Below are 17636 nucleotides of genomic sequence, written 5' to 3' on the forward strand. Positions count from 1 at the left end.
AAATGCTGCTCTGAGAAAAATGCTCACAAACGTCGCAAGGTGGTGCTAAATTTCAGACACATGAGTTTGGGGTGGGACAGAGAAGCAAGCAACAGCAACAACCAAAAAACCCTCCAAAACAGAGTAAGGAGACCCGTTTTACATCACTTCCCTATTGAGATATAAATGGTCTTAGAATGATCATTGTTGGAGGTGTAAGGCTCAGGGTGGCAGAGAGTGCGAGGAGAACTAAGAGGTGGGAAATTTGAAGAGAATCAATACTCTGAGTAGATACTAAAGTATGATTTTAAAAAATATAGGCTCAAGGATTAAGAACAGACTGAGATATTTATAAATAAATGCTGCAGAAAACACCAAGTGAATGACTGGGTATGGAACAATAATATTGAGATCTTTTTTTTTTTTTGAGACTGAGCCTCACTTAGTTGTCCAGGCTGGTCTTGAACTCCTGGCTCAAGCAATCCTCCCACCTCAGCCTTCTGAGTAGATTGAGAGTGTCTTTTACTGATGTCCTGTTCCAAGGCAGTGCAGGCTTGAGCTCTTTGCTCCTGACAGCTGCCTGGGATAACAGAGAAATGAAGGAGGAAACCTCTTTATAAAGGTTTCTAAAGAAATTAAAAAAATTAACTTGTACATTGACTTTGTAATGGAAGTGAGAACATACAAGAAAGCCCTTTGGGGAGTTAGCTTTAGAAGGGAAATACTGGGAAATACAAGTAAGACAAGGCACTTACAGAAAAAGTAGAAATTCCATGTTTAATAAATGGTCAAATTTAACATAGCTCCGAATATATAATTTTCCATTAGAATATTGGTGACAACATTGCAGTAAACTTGAGTCTGGGTACCCCGCGCTGAGTAAAAATGGTAGATTCTATTTTGTGTGAGTTCAGTCAAAGAGACATGGGGGACAATTAGTCCGGTCTCTGCTTCTGTTGTTTAGCAGAGCCTCCAGCCTGGAAGCACACTGAGATGTCTTGTGTTTTTCAGATCTTTAATTTTTGAATGCTGTACTGTACCCAAGGACCTCACTTTTTTTCACTGTGCATATGCATGATGTGGGACATCCCATATTGGAGACACAGATGACTTATTGAAAGCCCTGCCTAAGACTTAATTAATATCAGTATTTCAAGTAGCTTGCAAGATTGGATTCTGTGGCTATATACTATAGGAATATAGACTTCCTGGTCTTTTTCTTACTGCCTCCAAATATAACCAGATAATCCTCTGTCTGGTTTCTTGGGAGCCACTTGTATCTTACTTTCTTGCAGGAACATTCTAAAGGGTTCCTTCAGAAAACTTGGGAAAGTGTAAGACTAAAGACAAACCACAGCCTGAAGCCTAGGTTGCTGACTTGAGCACAGATGGGAGAATGTTAACAGCCAAGAAATATGAGGTCTTTGGCTCTTTTCCCAGAACTGCCAGGCTAAGACCTTGGCAGAGACTCAACAGGAAACTGAACTCTATTTGCATATCCTTTTATACATGGGAGATTAAAAGCTTCAACCTTGAGTGATCACAGTTTTTGAGAATCATGATGAGGCATTAAAGAAGAGGAGGAGTGTCTCAAGGGAGGTGAGCTGGAGGTGATGCAAGGTAGGTGTGAGGTTAGCCACGACTTTCAATCCCCTTTGATTAATCAAGAGTGTATTTCGTTTAGTTCCTTTTTTCGATTTTATCCTTACTGGGTCACATAAAGGAATCAGCTGCAGGAATCCATACTCCTGTATCTCAGGAATCTTTCAGATTTGATCTCCTATGTCCCACAGCTTGTTAGTGCTGAAGGAAACTTACAGACAATCTAATGTGAACTCTTTACTGTACAGATGAGAATCTGAGGTGCAAAGAGGTTAACTGACTTGTCTACAGTCACACACAAAGTGAAGAGTAAGAGTTCTGACACCCGAATGAATTTTTTTCTTTCCAGCAGACTGCTAGCTCTTTTTAGCAGGTGGAAGTTTCCTCAGATCTCAGAAAGCTTCTTTCCAATGTGTGATTTGGCACAGATATCCTGAAGTATCTTTCCCCATCAGAACATGCATTTCTGGCAAGGCAGTGGCTCTCATTCCCTGGCTTTTCCCCCCAGTTTTCCTAGATCAGGTCCCTATAATTCTTTAGTGGAAAAAGCCAAAGAACTGGAATTAGGCTATTTATCCTTGGAATTCATTTAGAAAAACTTGGTTTTTCTTGGCCAAGCACTACAGTGAAAACTAACTTCGTGTAGACAGCATGGGCCAAATGAGGATGGACAGCTGACTCATCACAGGTCAGTAATTAATATTATAGGTTCCCTTTTAAGGATGGGAGAAGATCTCTGTTCCTAAACGGATGCATGAATTAAATGTGTCCTAGAGCATCCATAAAGCTGGGTAAGGCTGAACTTTCTGAAGACTGAGACTCCTTTGTGCAACTCTTGTCTCAGACATCTGAACCAAGTTTGTTGGAGAAGGTTTGATGTAAAAAATTCATTCATGCAGGGCGTGAGGTCTCATGCCTGTAATCCTGGCACTCTGGGGGGCTGAGGCAGGGGCATCCCTTGAGCTCAAGAATTTAAGGCCAGCCTGAGTAATATAGGAAGACCTTGTCTCTACAAAAAATTAAAAAATGACCCAGGCATGGTGCTGCACACCTGTAGTCCCAGCTACTTAGGAGGCTGAGGCGAGAGGATCACTTCAGCCTGGGAGGTTGAGGCTGCAATGAGCCATGGTCATGCCTCTACACTCCGACCTGGGCAATAGAGCGAGACCCGGTCTCAAAAAAAAAAAAAATTACTCTTCCTGTTACTATTGGTGAAGCTGACATTGACCTGTGTCACCTTCATCTCTGCAAATGAAGGGCAATGAGGACATCATCTCTTGTTGGGGAGCTAGACCCTCCCAGTGATGATCTTGCCTTTGGGACCTTCACTATCATTAGCGCAGGGAAAGGATTTAGAGAGGTTGTGTGGGAAGAACATTCCTGAGGAGGTATTTTTATAAAAAATGTGCTGATAGGCACTTTAGATTTCTTGGTTTGGAAAAATGCTAGTGGTCATTGGCCATGTTCTCTCCCATTCTAGCTTTTCTGTCTTTTCTGTCTCCTTCTGTCTGGAGTAGAGGGTGAAACCACTCTACTGCAGACCATCGGGTGCTGAAAGGAATGGAGTTAGTATTATTGAGCAGCTCTGCTTTGTAGTCACTCAGGTACTTACTAGCAATTATTTAATTTGATCATTATAATAACTCTATGCAATCATTATCCTTATTTTATGGATGAGGGAATAGAGGGTTAGAAAAGTTAAAGCAACATTTTTCAAGGTCACAGAACTATTAAGTGAGGGGTTGTGATTCTATTTTTCTCTGATTCCAAAGCCTATGCTTTTTTCACTACTAAAAGAACTTACTTATAAAAACTCATATGTGCCCAGGCACTGTGGCTCACACCTGTAATCGTAGCACTTTGGAAGGCCAAGGCAGGTGGATCACCTGAGGTCAGGAGTTCGAGAGCAGCCTGGCCAACATGGTGAAACCTCGTCTCTACTACAAATACAAAAAATAGCTGAGCGTGGTCGTGCATGCCTGTAATCCCAGCTACTCGGGAGGCTGAGGCAGGAGAATCACTTGAACCTGGGAGGCGGAGGTTGCAGTGAGCTGAGATTGCACCATTGCACTTCAGCCTGGGCAACAAGAGTGATACTCCATCTCAAGGAAGAAAAAAAACCAACAAAAACTTATATGCAGTTTATAGCCCAAATTTGTAAACTTGTCCATTTTAAGATAGGTGAAAGGATCTTGCCAAAGTTAGGGGCAATTTGCAATTTATTGTTTTTAAATTTGACACACATTAATATTTTTGTGAATGATTAAGGCTATTTATTTTTGTATATCGCTTTACCTACCTGGACTGCATTGCCACCTAGAAGGTGGCAGGAGGTAGTTGTCTGGAATGTGGAGAACACTCCACTGCCATTTTTCTTTCACTTTGGCATGATCACATGGTTTACCCTTTCTGTCTTTTCTTAGCCCTTGACTTCTAGGATATTGGAGGAAAGAGACAGAAGTACAGTATATCACTTTACCTGTCTGCACTATATGTGTGATGTTGGAAAAGTCACTTAATTTCTTCATTCATCAGTTTCTACGTCTTCAACCAAAGAGGTGGAGCCTGATGGTAATTGGTTTCTCATTGCTCTGACACTCCGAGTGTGCATATGTGGGGGTGGACATCCTCCATACAGAAAGCATAATGATGGTTTTGATGCTGAGAAATGGACTAGCTATGAACTCAAAGATTTTACATTGATTCTTACTATAGAGGTGGGTTATTGTTATTGTACCAGTTCTCTAATTTCAACGTACAGAGGCAGCTACGTTGGCCTTTGTGGTTTTTTTCTGTGTCCTTATTTATGAACTTGGTGCATAAAACCCTTCTTCATTTCTTTAGGCGACTGAGGCAGTTAATCCTTTATTGATCACTCACGATTATAACACAGGTGTTATGTAAACACAGTGAGGTCTTTATGCCCGAGGAGGCCTTCGCTGTGACAGAGCTTCTGACAACACACACTCAGGCTGTGTCTCCTTCGTACTGTCCCTGGGGCTGCTGACTTTCCTTCTCACTGCCTCTGAGTAAAACTTCTCACTCCTGTCAGGTGGCAGGTAAAGACAGAAACTGACTCTAGGGCCTACCTTAGGCCGTGTGATCCCAGCACACTCAGAGGTCCTGGAGGGTGAATCCCTAAAGCTCAGCTAGGGATGGTAAAGGCACTCCAGCCTTCTCCATAGTGGCTCCACAGTCCTCAGGCTTCTCTATGATTGGCTTTTTGGAGAAGCCAGAAAAGAAAAACCAAGAACCCTACTGAGGTGAACACATGATTGATTTCAGCTCCACAACTGAGTGAGACAGTTTTTGGGAGGCACATCAACCTGCAGGTATAGATGAGGCTGCAGGTTCTTTTCCGGGGCTGCTAGAGTGGAGTCATCTGGGGACCAGTGAGAGAAAGGCATCACCCACTTTGTATTCTTATCCCTGTCGTTGGGGAAGAAACACTCACCGGTCCACAGAATGTGTTCACGTGACTAGGGAGAGACTCAAGGCAAAGGGCTCAAAATGCCATGCCCCATTTTCCGTTTGTCAATAATCAGTGCTCTCATCTTCCTGTTCGCGTTGTAAGTTTTGATCTTTTCAGGACTGCTTCCTTGCCAAACCCTCGCGTCCACTCCCCAACACACTTTGTGCTAATTAATGGCATTTCATCGCTTGATTTTGAAAAATGAAAGTGTGAACTACTTGTGAAAGAGCTCTTAGCAAGATAAGAAAGAAAAAATGACTCCTTATCTCCCTAACCTACAGAAAAGCTGGTATGATTATGTCTTAAGAATGTGCATGACAATGTTATTCCTAACAGAGGGAGTCCAGCAAACATCCACACTCCAAATATTGGGCTTCCTGCCTACACGCAGGCCTTTGCTGAAATGTCACCTTCTCATTGTATCCCTTCTTGACAACCTGATTTAAAATTGTAATTTCTGCAAGCCTGCTAACAACCCTCTCTCTCTTCCCCCCGTTTTACTCCTCTCCATGGCAATTATCTCCATCTGACATATATTTTACTTATTTTATTTTGTGTTTATTTCCACTGAAATATAAGCTCCCGAGATTCTGAAAGATGTGCTTCCATTGTGTCTAGAAAAGCGTCTGGCACATACAAGGTATTTAATGAGTTGTTACTGAGTGAATGCTGCTATATTCTATGAAAGCAACTTTAATTTCCAAAAGACTGTACTTTGGGGTTTTTTTTCTTAATAATTTGTTGCCCTAGTAATATATTTAGACTGACATTTCTTTTTCTGAAAGTTATAAATACTCATGCAATTTTGTCCTTAAGCCAGAAAGATAATTTAAACTTTCCCTATTCTCCTATATGCATGCAGGTAAAAAGAAAACTTATGACTGTTAGATTTCTTATTTAAACATGGAGTTTGAGAACCTGGCTTTATTTAAATTAATACAAGCAAGTGCATGTTGGCTTGACTTCCTTTGCCCTGTCACTGGGTCTTTTTTCTATCAAGTCGAGCATGCTGGGTGGCACACTGTTCCACTGGCTGACTGCTGCCTTGGAGCCTTGCAGCATCCAGGGCACGCCTTCAGAGAATCCCTGCAGAGTTTCATGCACTGGAATGTACACTGTTATCACTCATAAACCTATGTGTTTGTGGATGTGTAAATTGCTAAAAAGCCCAAAAAGACCCAGTGGATTCTGTATTCTTGAAGAATACCAAAATCATCTGGTGGCAGTGGTGATAAAGTGAGAGGGAGTTAGGAATCGCTCCTTTGTTTAGGAAACTGTGTTATCGTGGCTTTTCATTGTGAAATAGCATGCCCCAGCCAGTCTGTTTGGAGAGAAGGGTTGCGAAATTCCTTTGTGAAATAAAACAGAAGTGTTTCGCTTTTTCTTTGACAGCCTCAGACTCAGGGCTGGGGCCCTTGGGACTCAAAAGAGAAAAGGTGGAGAAAAGAGAAAGCCTACTATTTTCTTCATTTTGCCCCTGCTAATATCCAATGTACTTAGGAGCCTCGATGTCTGCTCTCCAAGAGTAAGTTATTTGGTGTTCCAGAGTACTCTATAATCAACTCTTCAGAAAATCTTGTTACGGTCAGTAGCATTTTTTTAGTGGGTAGATGAGGCTTGGAGAGAACATCTCAGAGGGCAGAGTCCGCACCAGCCTTGTGCACCACTGTGTCCCTGGCATCCAGCTCAGTGCAGGGTACATAGCACTCACTCATATGTATTTCATTCCCTCATTCATTTAATACATTTATTGAGTGTCTGTTATGGGCCAAAGTTATTCTAAGTGCTGGAGTTAAAGCAGTGAACAAAACAGACAAAAACTCATCTCTGCCATCAAGGACCTTGTATTCCAGTGGAGAGCCAGACAACAAAATATAAACAAGTAAAATATGTAGCATGCCAAATAGTGATAAATGCTGTGGAGAAAAATTAAACAGATATGAGAGCTGGTATTTACTGAAAGAATGAATAAAGTGTTCTGACAAAAAAAAGCCGTATAATCCTATCATTTCAATTAATATTTTAGGGTAATGTGTTGAATTGAAGAGTAGGAAAGGAGCTTTGATTCTGAGTTTGTTCACCTCGTCATTATGGAAAATTTATCATCGAATACGTATTGTTTAAGATACTGCAGTGGACTAAGACACTAACTAAAGCAGAGACATTTAGTTAGAAATTAATTTCTATTCTTTACACGGTGGCTCCTGCACCTTAATCCACCGCAGTGTTTTCTGGTACCCGTGTGCTCACTTTTGAATGCAGAGAATTGTGGTTGTTAGATCTCAAGCCCCACTGCTGCCTCTGTATAAGTGATAAGTCGATGACAATGGAAGAGACAAACTTGCACACTTTGCTTGACAGCAAAGATATATGTGGGTGGTAAAGTCACCAACTCTATGGACCTGACAGAAACCCGGGGAATTTTTCTAGCTCTCATTATGCTGGCCTTGGACCCCTGTGGTTTCCACTCCAGGCAAGCCCCTGAGAAGGAGAGGAAAAGGCAGTGAATCCATGAGCACCCCGAGGATCTAAGGGAGTCCAACAAGAGACTACCTTTGACAAGCATCAGAAGGAGGGAATATGTGGGCCAGTCTCTCATGTTTCTCATGGTGTACCCTGGGAGAAAAGCTGCTGACCTAGGGGTGGTGCTCAGGAGTGTGAGTGGCAGTGGGCTGGGGAGTAGCTGTCTTCCCTCAGTCAGGGGAGTGAGCCATCTCGGGAGAACAGCCTGGAAGCCGAAATTACAATTGGTGTTTTAAAGCAGGGGAGAGGAGGCAGGGGGAAGGAGTTGAAGACCTCACTTACTATCCCTTCTTCTGGAAACTGGCCAAGGAGTCAAGAGCAATCTTTGCATGAGCAAAGATGACCAGACTTCACATACCTGTTCCCAGCCATCCTTTACTTGAGATGTTGCTATAGGTAAGGTATTTCTTTAGGACATCCTGCAGCTCCCAGCCCAAGTACCCCAGCCAGGACAAATTAGGCTTCCAGTCAGATCCAGATCCTGGCTCTGCTTCTGTAAGCAAGCTGTCCAGCCTCTCTGAGGCTCAGTATCCTCACTTGCAAAACAGAAAGGATGATAATGACCTCACTGAGTTGCCATAGGATAAGTGAGTCCATACCTGTAAAGTGGCTGCATTTTGTTGGTGCTCAGTAATTTAGTTCACTTTCTTCTTAATTATTCTTCCTTGCAGTTTGCTTTTTCTTATAATAAGTAACATTTATTAAATAGCTACTATATGCTATGCAATTTATTTACTTTCTATAATTATATATTTTATAACACAGTGAAGGTAGAACTCTTATTATCCCCATTTCACAGATGAAGAGATGCAGATGATTTTAGAAGACAGTGTGAAGCTTGTGTCAGGATCACAAAATCTCAGAGTTAGAAAACACTTGAGAGGTCATTTGGGACCATTGTTCTGTTGTCCCGGTTTTTTGACAGATGGTTGGAACAGGTTTGGTGGTGAGGGCACAGCCCCTGTTGTCCCTTGGTTCTGACACATCCTGAAGGTGGCTTTCTCTATGGGTCCCCCATCTCCCCAAATTACATGCTGTGTCCTCTGGTGCAGCATCAAGAGTCTGAAATCTGTCACCCTCCCTTACTAGCTATGCTACTTTGGGCAAGTATTTTAGGTTTTCTGTGCCTTGGGGTTCTCATTTGTAAAATGAGGACAAGAATAGAAAGTAAATACTAAGGTTGTTGTGAAGATTAATCATATAACACACGTTAAGTGCTTAGAATGCTGCCTGGCACATAGTAAGCACTCAACAGATATTAGTTATTAATACAGAAGACATACAGTCTTATGGATTTGTCCAGATATTTTTTCCCCTCCTTCTCCTTAGAGACACTCTTCCCAGTCTCTGTTAGAGGGAGTCACTGGGGGTCTTACTAGGAATCCATCTTGCAGGCGTTATAAAACCATGGCTCCACAACTTTGACATCTGCATAACCAGTTTTCCAGATGGCATTCTTTTTCCAAATCATGATTTCAAACTGGGAGTATAATTGTATCCTCTCCATGTTGGAGAGGCACTCCACCTTCTTGCCTATCATTTGTTCAAAGAAGGAGAATTAGATCTGAGTGGCAGGCAGTGGGTTTGATGAATCATGACAGGCCCTCTGTTTAAATACATCTGGGGAAGACTGGGTCCAAACCCCTTCCAAGATCATGGAGCTCAGAGTGCTGTATCTGGATGGGGATTGGGGAACCTGATTTTGTCCAAGGGCAGAGCCAATATCCAGGGCCTTGCAGACCATTCAACCAAAGAAGCTGCCCAATGGGGTAGGGCAGAAAGGTAGAAGGCAGGTTCCAGGCCTATGTTGGGATCATCCATCAGGTCAGAGTGAGTGAGTTTGGGATGAAGAGTAGAGAAGAGAGATTTTCTGAAGGTTTAGAATATAGCTGTTTGGGGAGATAAATGATAAGAGCTTATGGGGGCAGTCATGACTAAAATGCATGGAACAACGACACATTATAACATATATATATAACATGTATTACATATATGAAAGGTCAGGCAGAATCATGAGAGGAGAGAGGATTGGGAAGACACTTGGCGAAACAGTGAAAAGCCCTGACTGAAACCAAATAAGGTGTGGCAAGCCCTGTCAGCCTCTTTGTACTTCTGTGGAAGATATTTGACTAGAGGGTATTTGACTAGAGGGGTTCGTTGAAGAACATTTTGTGTAGACGTTGCGTGAAGTAGTCCAAAGAAGCCTAAAAAATCCATTTTGGGTTTAAACAAATATTTTTACAAGTGTATTGAGGTATACTTGATGTGAAATAAACTGTACACATTTAGAGTGTCTAATCTGATGAATTTGATATGCCTGCACATCTGTGAAACTGTCACCGCAATCAAGTCACTGACCATGTCTATCACCACAAGTTCTTATGAGGTTATTTAACAAGGTAAGTGGTAGATTTTCTAGATGAGGACAGAAGGAAGGCTGATTTCTGCCACAGGTTCAGCCTTGGAGTAGAGAGCCCCGTCAATCATCTAAATCTGGAAAAACACATTGTTCAAGATAAAAGTGCAGTGTTAAGTTGAGCTGTCCAAAGAAGGATAAGGAAGTGCCAGTGGAAGCAATTTTTCAATGTTTTGTTTCCAGCACATGTGGAAGTAAAGAGATAGAGAAGAAAGGGAGAGCAAAACACCATATCCAGCTTGGGCCCAGGAGTGCGAGGCTGCAGTGAGCTATGATCATGCCACTGCACTCTAGCCTGGGAGACACAGCAAGACCCCGTCTCATGAAGAAAACAAAACAAAGCAAAACAAAATATCCAGTCAGTAATCATCAAAACAATAGAGCATGCTAGAGACGTAGCCTTTCCTTCCATGCTGGGCAAAATGACAGGTAGTGTACATATTTGATCTGAAGGAGGGAGAGGAGCCTCCCTCCATTGCCAGTCCTTTTCCTCTAGAACATGTAAATTCAGAGGCATGTGGCTGGGGAAAAACTGGATGTCACCCATAGTTGTAAATTGTAAGGTGCCTCCTTAATCTATGCTATACTGTAAGCACTGTGGCTCTGTGGTCATACCTTTTATGAGCCTCCAAGAAAACTATCACAGTAGATGCTACAGTTCATTCCTTTGGCTCCATCTCTCCTCTCTTCTGTCCCACTGGGGGCTGCCTATCTGAGCACCATGAGAGGGCACGGGCAAGCTGAGTGGCTGAGCCTGAAAGAAAGGTAGGAACACTAGCTTTCTCTGGTCCCTATTTCCTAAATTATTTATTCAAGAGAAAATCATGATCTTGTTGGAACTGCTGCTCTACATGGATGGCAATGTTTTGTTTTGTTTTTTTTTTTTTTTGAGATGGACTCTTGCTCTGTCTCCCAGGCTGGAGTGCAGTGGCACGACCTTGGCTCACTGCAAGCTCCGCCTCCCATGTTCACGCCATTCTCCTGCCTCAGCCTCCTGAGTAGCTCAGGCTACAGGTGCCCACCACCACGCCCAGCTAATTTTTTTTTTTTAAATATTTTTAGTAGAGACGGGGTTTCACCGTGTTAGCCAGGATGGTCTCGATCTCCTGACCTCGTGATCCACCTACCTCGGCCTCCCAAAGTGCTGGGATTACAGGCGTGAGCCACCGTGCCTGGTCAGTGGTTTTTGAGCTGCTCAGAAGTAGAGCTGCAGCAGGGTGGGTGTCACAGGCACAGTAGTAAGATCCTTCATCTCTCTCTGATGGTGCAAGGATCTTAAGTACAGCCAGGTTCTTTGCAATATCAATGTCACCTTGGAAATTGTCCTTGAAACCAGGGCCATAGATGTCCTTTTCTCGGTATATGAAAGTCATTGTGTTATCTTGGGTCTTCCTGTACCAGTTGATATAGTAGTTACTGATCGCTTCTCCTTTCATGGAGCACCTGAGGGTGGCAGGGACCCCCATTGACACAGTCACTGTTTGGTGTTCAGGTACCAACTCAATGGCTGACATGACTCCTGAGAGAAAAGACACAAGAGAGGGGCTCAGTGAGGGCTGGGGGCTGAGGTCATTGAGTAAGGAGCACAGTCCATGAGTGCAAGGTCCTGGGAGCCTTGATGTTTCTTTGCTGCTGAGTCTTGCTTGGCCCAAGTTCTGGGGTCTGCCTTACCTGCCCAGAAGAGGGAGAGATGGATGAGAGAGGAGATCCTCTGCATGGCTCACTCAGGGGCAGCTCTGCCTCTCAACCACCTTCTGCCCGGTCCCTCCTCTGAACCAACACACTTGTGAAACACTTGTGACTGAGGAAGTCGGTCCCTATCAGCAGCTGTTTCATTCCCCAGAGAAATCTAGCTGATCACAGGAGGCTCGCAGGGCCTGCTGCCTGCTAATGGGATGACAGTGCCACCTTCAAGACCAATAGTACGGTTCAGGTAAGTTAGGCCAACAGAGAGGTGATTAAGGCAGCTTATTTAATTGGTGACAAGGTTTCTGCTTCCTGCCCTAGACGTTAAATTTGATATTGTTGTTCCAGTTTCAGGTTAGTTGTACATGTTAGACACTATGTGGTGATGTTCATAGTTCATACCAAGAAGAATTATTGGCATTTACAGCTGTAATCAAAAGAACCACCAAATGAGGAGATCAATAGTATGTGCACAAAGACTGAAGAAGTTGTAATGATTGTTGTGTTCACTGCAAACTCCCTCTAGGCAAAGTTGGATAAAGGTGATTTACCCATGTGTTAAAGAGCAATCCAATGAAACATGGTCTTCCAAATGTGAGCCAGAGTTTCCTGATCTTTATTGAGCTCATCTATCTTCTTTTCTGAAGGGTTCTTAGGTTACCTGTATTAAATTACACAAAGCAAAATATTGTAAGAAACTTAGAAACCACCACTACATCCCAACTTATGACGGGCTACATTTACATGGACTTCAAAAGAGGGGAGGTTAGGATTTTTGGGACCTCCACTTTTGAGTTTAAAGGTCAATCTTTGAAATTCTGAAATCAAACAGGTAAATTAATAACGGGAACTAGAGAGTGCAGCAGAAGCTGGGAAGAGAGTCACTTGGTAAGCAAAAAGGCAAGAACAAAGGTGGCTTCCATATTGGAGGGTGGATGCAGGACTTACATTCCCAGGTTAGTGGAGGAAAGACTCATCTAAGCTTTCTTAAGTTCCCCAGTGTGACTGGGAACAGACTGCCCTGAAGAAAATTCAGATAGGAGCAGCTCAAGTTTCTTGACCCCATAGTAGTTGCTCTCCCCACCCACCTCTGCCTCGCCTCACTTTGCACAACTGCCCATCCTGCCTACTGCTCTTGGAGGACTATTAGCAAGTACTCAAGGTGGTCACATTCTTTGATGTTATACATTATATCATCAGCAACCCTGTCCCCCAGCAGAACATAATGCTGTCTGCTGTCTATAGCTCTTTGAAAGTTGCCAAGGTCAATCTGTTTGGACTTAAATACTTGATCTTTTTCTATCAGGCTGCTTAGTTCTTGGCACATCCTATAAAACCTAGTCATTCTTACTATATGCCAGGCCCTGAGGATTCAGGGTCTGCCGTTGATGAATGGCAGACACAGTGTTTTCTTTCATGGAGCTTATGTTCTAGCATAAGAGCCAGTCATCACTTAATAATTTGCATAATTTATCCCTCCATTGCAGCTATAAGTATTCTGTAGAAGCACAAGGACTATGGGAGCATGTTACAGAAGCCAGGTTTGGTCAGGAGGTCAGGGAAGGCTTCCCTGAAGAGGAAGTGTCATTGCAGTTGAGACTGAGTCTGTTTGCCTCTGCACATCCACTCTACTTCTTACTCTAAGAGCCTGACCTTAATTGGCAGCATCCACCGGCTCTCCATCCCATTTGGTTTGGCCAATGGAGACACCTTCAGGAGACTGGAGGGAAGGAGGAGAGTGTCTTCCTTCACTGGAAGCTATAGCTCCTCTTCCACAGCTGCAGGTTTCAGTAAAGGCTCCTCCCCTACACGCTTCAGGCCTGGCATGGCAGCGGTTCTTTGTTGCCAGCCCTGGGTGTTTCACCACCTTCTTTTTGGTTTCCCATAACCCTTCTGTATTAATTTCCTGCAGCTGCCTTAACAAAGTACCACAAACTGGGTAGTTAAAACAATATAAACGTATTGTTTCACAGTTCTGGAAGCTGAAAGTTTGAAATCAAGGTGTCAGCAGGGCCATGCGCCCTCTGAAACCTGTAGGGGAATCCTTCCTCACCTCTTCCTAGATTTTGGTGGTTTGCTGGAAACTCTGATGGTCTTTGGCTTGGCTCGCACCTGCATCACTCCAGTCTCCGCCTGTACTGTCTCATGGTTTTCTCTCCCTGCGTGTCTTTGTCTTCGCTTGGCTGTCGTATAGAATGCCAGTCATATTGCATTAGGGGCCCACCATACTCCAGCATGAACTCATTTAAGGTAACTACATCTGCAGTGACCCTATTTCCAAATAAGGTCACATTCTAAGGTACTGAGAGTTAAGACTTCAACATATCTTTCCTTGGGGGACACATTTCAATCCATAACACCTGTCCACAGCTTTGTAAAAGTCCCTTTCATTAAACTCTCTCTAATCACTCCGAGAGTGCCCTGTCTCCTGCTTGGACCCTGTCTGAAACAGGTATGGGGCATGGGTAGGGAAATAACATTCTATGTAACAAATGAGGACATGTATTAAAAAAGCCTTGAGGCAGAAAGAAGTATAGAGGGTTTAAAGCTGTATTAATATCAAAAGAGCAGTTAGCAGGGCTCAAATAAGCCTTTCTAGATAATTATTGTTGAACAATCTCAAATTATTCAGGAAGTCATTTTGAAAAGTCCCAAGAATGTGTATTATGTTTACGACTGTGATTTATATCTTCCACCGGTTAGAAGGAATTTTAAGAATTTATTGTTAATGGCCAAAAACAACCTTCCTCTAGGCCTGACTAAGAGAGAAAGCTGGTATGAACAATAAATCAAAGCCAGAGGTAGAAGATAGTACAGGAGAGGACAGGTGATGATGCGGCGGGAGCTTGGGGCAGAGTGTGGCTGGTGCTTCACCAGGTCAGGAGCAGTCAGCTTGGCCTGGGCCTGTGGCAGGACAAGATGGAACTTCAACAAAAACACAGCCTGTCTCAGGGTGCCCAGGTGGAAGGCAGAAACATCCACCAGGGCTCTGCCCTCGGACCCAACCCTCCTCCGGCCCTGTGCAGGCTGTGTTCTTTGTGCTCAGTCATTCCTTCGTGTCAAGGCCAGCAATTAGGCCACAGCTTCCTTGGTCCTGCCAAGGGGATGTCTGTCCCTTCATGTGATTTCTAGAAAAAACTAATTGTTTTATACTCCATAAAATGGGAGAAGATAACTCATAGGATTTCTGTGAGAAATAAATGAAATTATACTTGTAAACACTTGGCTCATTGCTTAACGATGTTAATTTTCTCTTTGTCATACAAATAATGATACCTGAGACTTGAACAGTTAGTAGGAGAGACAAGAGTGTTTTGGGGGGCTTTATCCATTCTCCCCCATAATCTCCATCTCTCCAGAATGGAAGGTTTCCCATTCTTTGATGTCTTTCCCAATCTTATGTGCTATGAAAACACAGCCTCAAGGCAAGTTCCTGAGGCAACTTCCAACCAGGTTGCTGTCCTTAGCCTTTCCTCTGCAGAAACTCGGAAGCTGCTATTGCATATTGTGTTGTATGATTTGTAAATGCTGCCTCATGCGTGTGATTTAGTCTGTTCTTATCTCTGGTGTAATCCCCCAAAAGCACCCGTTGAACCCATACTGGTCTTCAAAAATTCTTATTGAAGTGAAATAATTTCTTCTGCCCACAGGATGTCAGATCTGAAAGCATGTTGTGGTCCGCTACACACAAGAGCAAAAGAAGAGCAGGAAGGAGCTCAGTGCCAAGACCATAGCCACAGAAAGAAAACCAGCTCTTAGGGCTGCAGCTCTAAAGACAGGCCAGGTCATTACAGGAACGTCTGCTCCCTTAGCCTTGCCAGACAGAGGAGGGTTAAGAAAGGAACTGCTGACCCTGACATGCAAACTGCCACGAGTGCTTCCTGCCTTTCTATCAGCGTCAGATGGCTAGCGATGGATGGCTGTAAGGTTGATGTTCAGGGCCACGGTGCTGGTTGGGTGCACCAGAAAAATCAACCAACAGATTAAAGAGTGATGGAGAAAGCTGTGTTTTGGGCCTCATTTGGGAACAGAATGGAAGAGTTGAGGGTGGAAGGGACCTCAGCAAGTCTTCTGATCCATGTTTCAACCTTCATTTCCCCATAACCTCAAGGAGAGAATTGCTTTTCCTGTTCTTCAAATGAGTTCCTTGAATTCACACTCTATTTCTTTGAATTTGCACAGACTGTTGAGGAACAGGCGGCAGGGTCACTCTACCTCTGCTCAGACAAGCCTGGAAAAGAAAAATTTTACATAGAAGACTGAGCTGGAAGAGGCCTGGGAACTTGGGAATTCCCACTTCCACACTGCCCACTCTAGTTCTCAAGAGGCAGCTATGCTGCAGTGCAGACCACTGAATTTAGATTCAGGAATCTGGGTTTACATGTCACTCCTCCTCTTACTTGCAAGTCACTTACCACACCAGGCCTCGGTTTCCTGGACAATAAAATGGGGATAACGTTGCCCCATGTGGTTGTTGGTGGTCATGAAATTATGCACACGAGCACGCCTTGTAATCCAGGTTAGACCTGCACTAACCTAGATTAGCTGACCGGGGTGGAAGGTGGGAGGGGCAGGCTTCAGTGTGTGACTTACCTAGAGGCCAAGGGGAGTCACCGTGGATAGGGCAGCACTTGTAAGTCCCCTGCTCTCTCAATGTGGCTCTGAGAATCTCCAGGAAGAATTGGCTGGTTGAATTCTCAACTCTACCGAGAAAGGTGTGCTGGAGACCAGGGTCATAGACGTCTCCTTGTTGATGTATGAAAATCAGGAAGCCGTCTCGGGTCCTCTTTACCAGCACATAGTGTAATTATTCATCTTCTTCCCTGTCAGTTGGCACTGGAAAATTTTGCTTCTTCTAAAAGGAACAAATGTCTCTAGCTCTTGTTGCTCCAACAAGGTGTCTGGCTTGATTCCTAAAGTAAATAAATAAATAAACAAATAGATTGATAGAGAATAAATACATCAAGGTAAAAGGAAGACAGAGAAATTAAAAAGCCACATCAGAGTATCAAGGACTGGGGTACCAGCGTGGGGACCACCCTCCTTTTCAGTATTCCCACAAACTCTCCCTGGGACAACTTCATCAGAGGAGTCATTCATTCATTCATTCGTTTGTTCATGCATCTATTTGGCAAGCATCCTCTGGCTTGTATAGTGTTCTCAGTGCTGGGCTGGCTCTGTGGGGAGGACAGTGATTTGGTCTCCCAGGGGTTTGCCAGACCCAGGGAACTACAGGGCCTGTGGTTCTGAGGCTCCAGGGCTGCTCTCAGCTGAGCTGTAGGAGGACACGAGGGCAGATCTCCCCCAAAGCTTCCCTGGAGGACTGAAGCATTCTGCTTCTGGGACAGTCTGTTGGCCCTTTCTTCCACATCTCAACTTTCCGTGTCTCAGCGACTGGCCTATGTACTCTTGGGCTTGCTTGAGGACCTTGAGGAAATGAGTCTAAATCAGCAAATGCCCTGTCCTCAGAGAACAGCCTCGTTAGTTGTGCATGCAGTCTGGGCCCTTTCTCTTTTTGCTGCACATGGCAGCATCTTCCCCCTACAATGAGGCCAAGAGCTTGGCAGGGGTGATGTTGATATTTAGCTTCAGACTGCTGTTAATGCTTCTTTCCCTCATATTTGTGGATGCTTCTTTTATTTTTTATTGTAATATACTTATTTTGGATCTTAAATTTATACAGCAATGCAGCTACTTCCAAGGAAGAAGCCAAAGTGCCAATCTTCCATAAGACAAGAGCCTGTAGCCATGGCACAGGATCTAACACAAAATATTACTGCGTTAAATGTAATTTTTAGCAGCAGTTAAGTGCCTGCTGTCGTACTCTGTCCATATCAAGTGCCCTGCAAATGTTGATGCTGAATTAAAGAAAACACAAAACAAAACAAACATAATGGGAAGAGGGAGTAAGTAGAGTGGGCAATGAAAATTAAATGAGAAAAAACAAAGTTAAAGCAT

General features: G+C 43.6%; 1 protein-coding gene, 1 long non-coding RNA gene and 2 gene segments (V, D, J or C); 1 reads left to right on the forward strand and 3 right to left on the reverse strand.

The window, feature by feature from the left end:
• The window catches only part of LOC101135970 (T cell receptor delta constant-like), a 44393-nt gene extending 32684 nt beyond the window's left edge, over window positions 1–11709 (reverse strand). Inside the window, 2 exon segments of the C gene segment in view lie at window positions 11191–11511; window positions 11664–11709. Of these exon segments, the coding sequence occupies window positions 11191–11511; window positions 11664–11709 (367 nt within the window).
• LOC101135612 (T cell receptor alpha chain MC.7.G5) overlaps window positions 1–17636 on the reverse strand; it is a 548557-nt gene that overhangs the window by 117732 nt on the left and 413189 nt on the right. The window lies entirely within an intron of this gene.
• The window catches only part of LOC129526829 (T cell receptor alpha variable 41-like), a 179474-nt gene that overhangs the window by 63555 nt on the left and 98283 nt on the right, over window positions 1–17636 (reverse strand).
• Window positions 1512–16619, forward strand: LOC115930542 (uncharacterized). The gene is made up of 3 exons (XR_004067180.3): window positions 1512–1599; window positions 6446–6578; window positions 15329–16619. It is a non-coding gene; the product is annotated as an uncharacterized lncRNA (long non-coding RNA).

The sequence above is a fragment of the Gorilla gorilla genome, chromosome 15 (assembly GCF_029281585.2).
Source record: "Gorilla gorilla gorilla isolate KB3781 chromosome 15, NHGRI_mGorGor1-v2.1_pri, whole genome shotgun sequence".
Taxonomy (NCBI): Eukaryota; Metazoa; Chordata; class Mammalia; order Primates; family Hominidae; genus Gorilla; species Gorilla gorilla.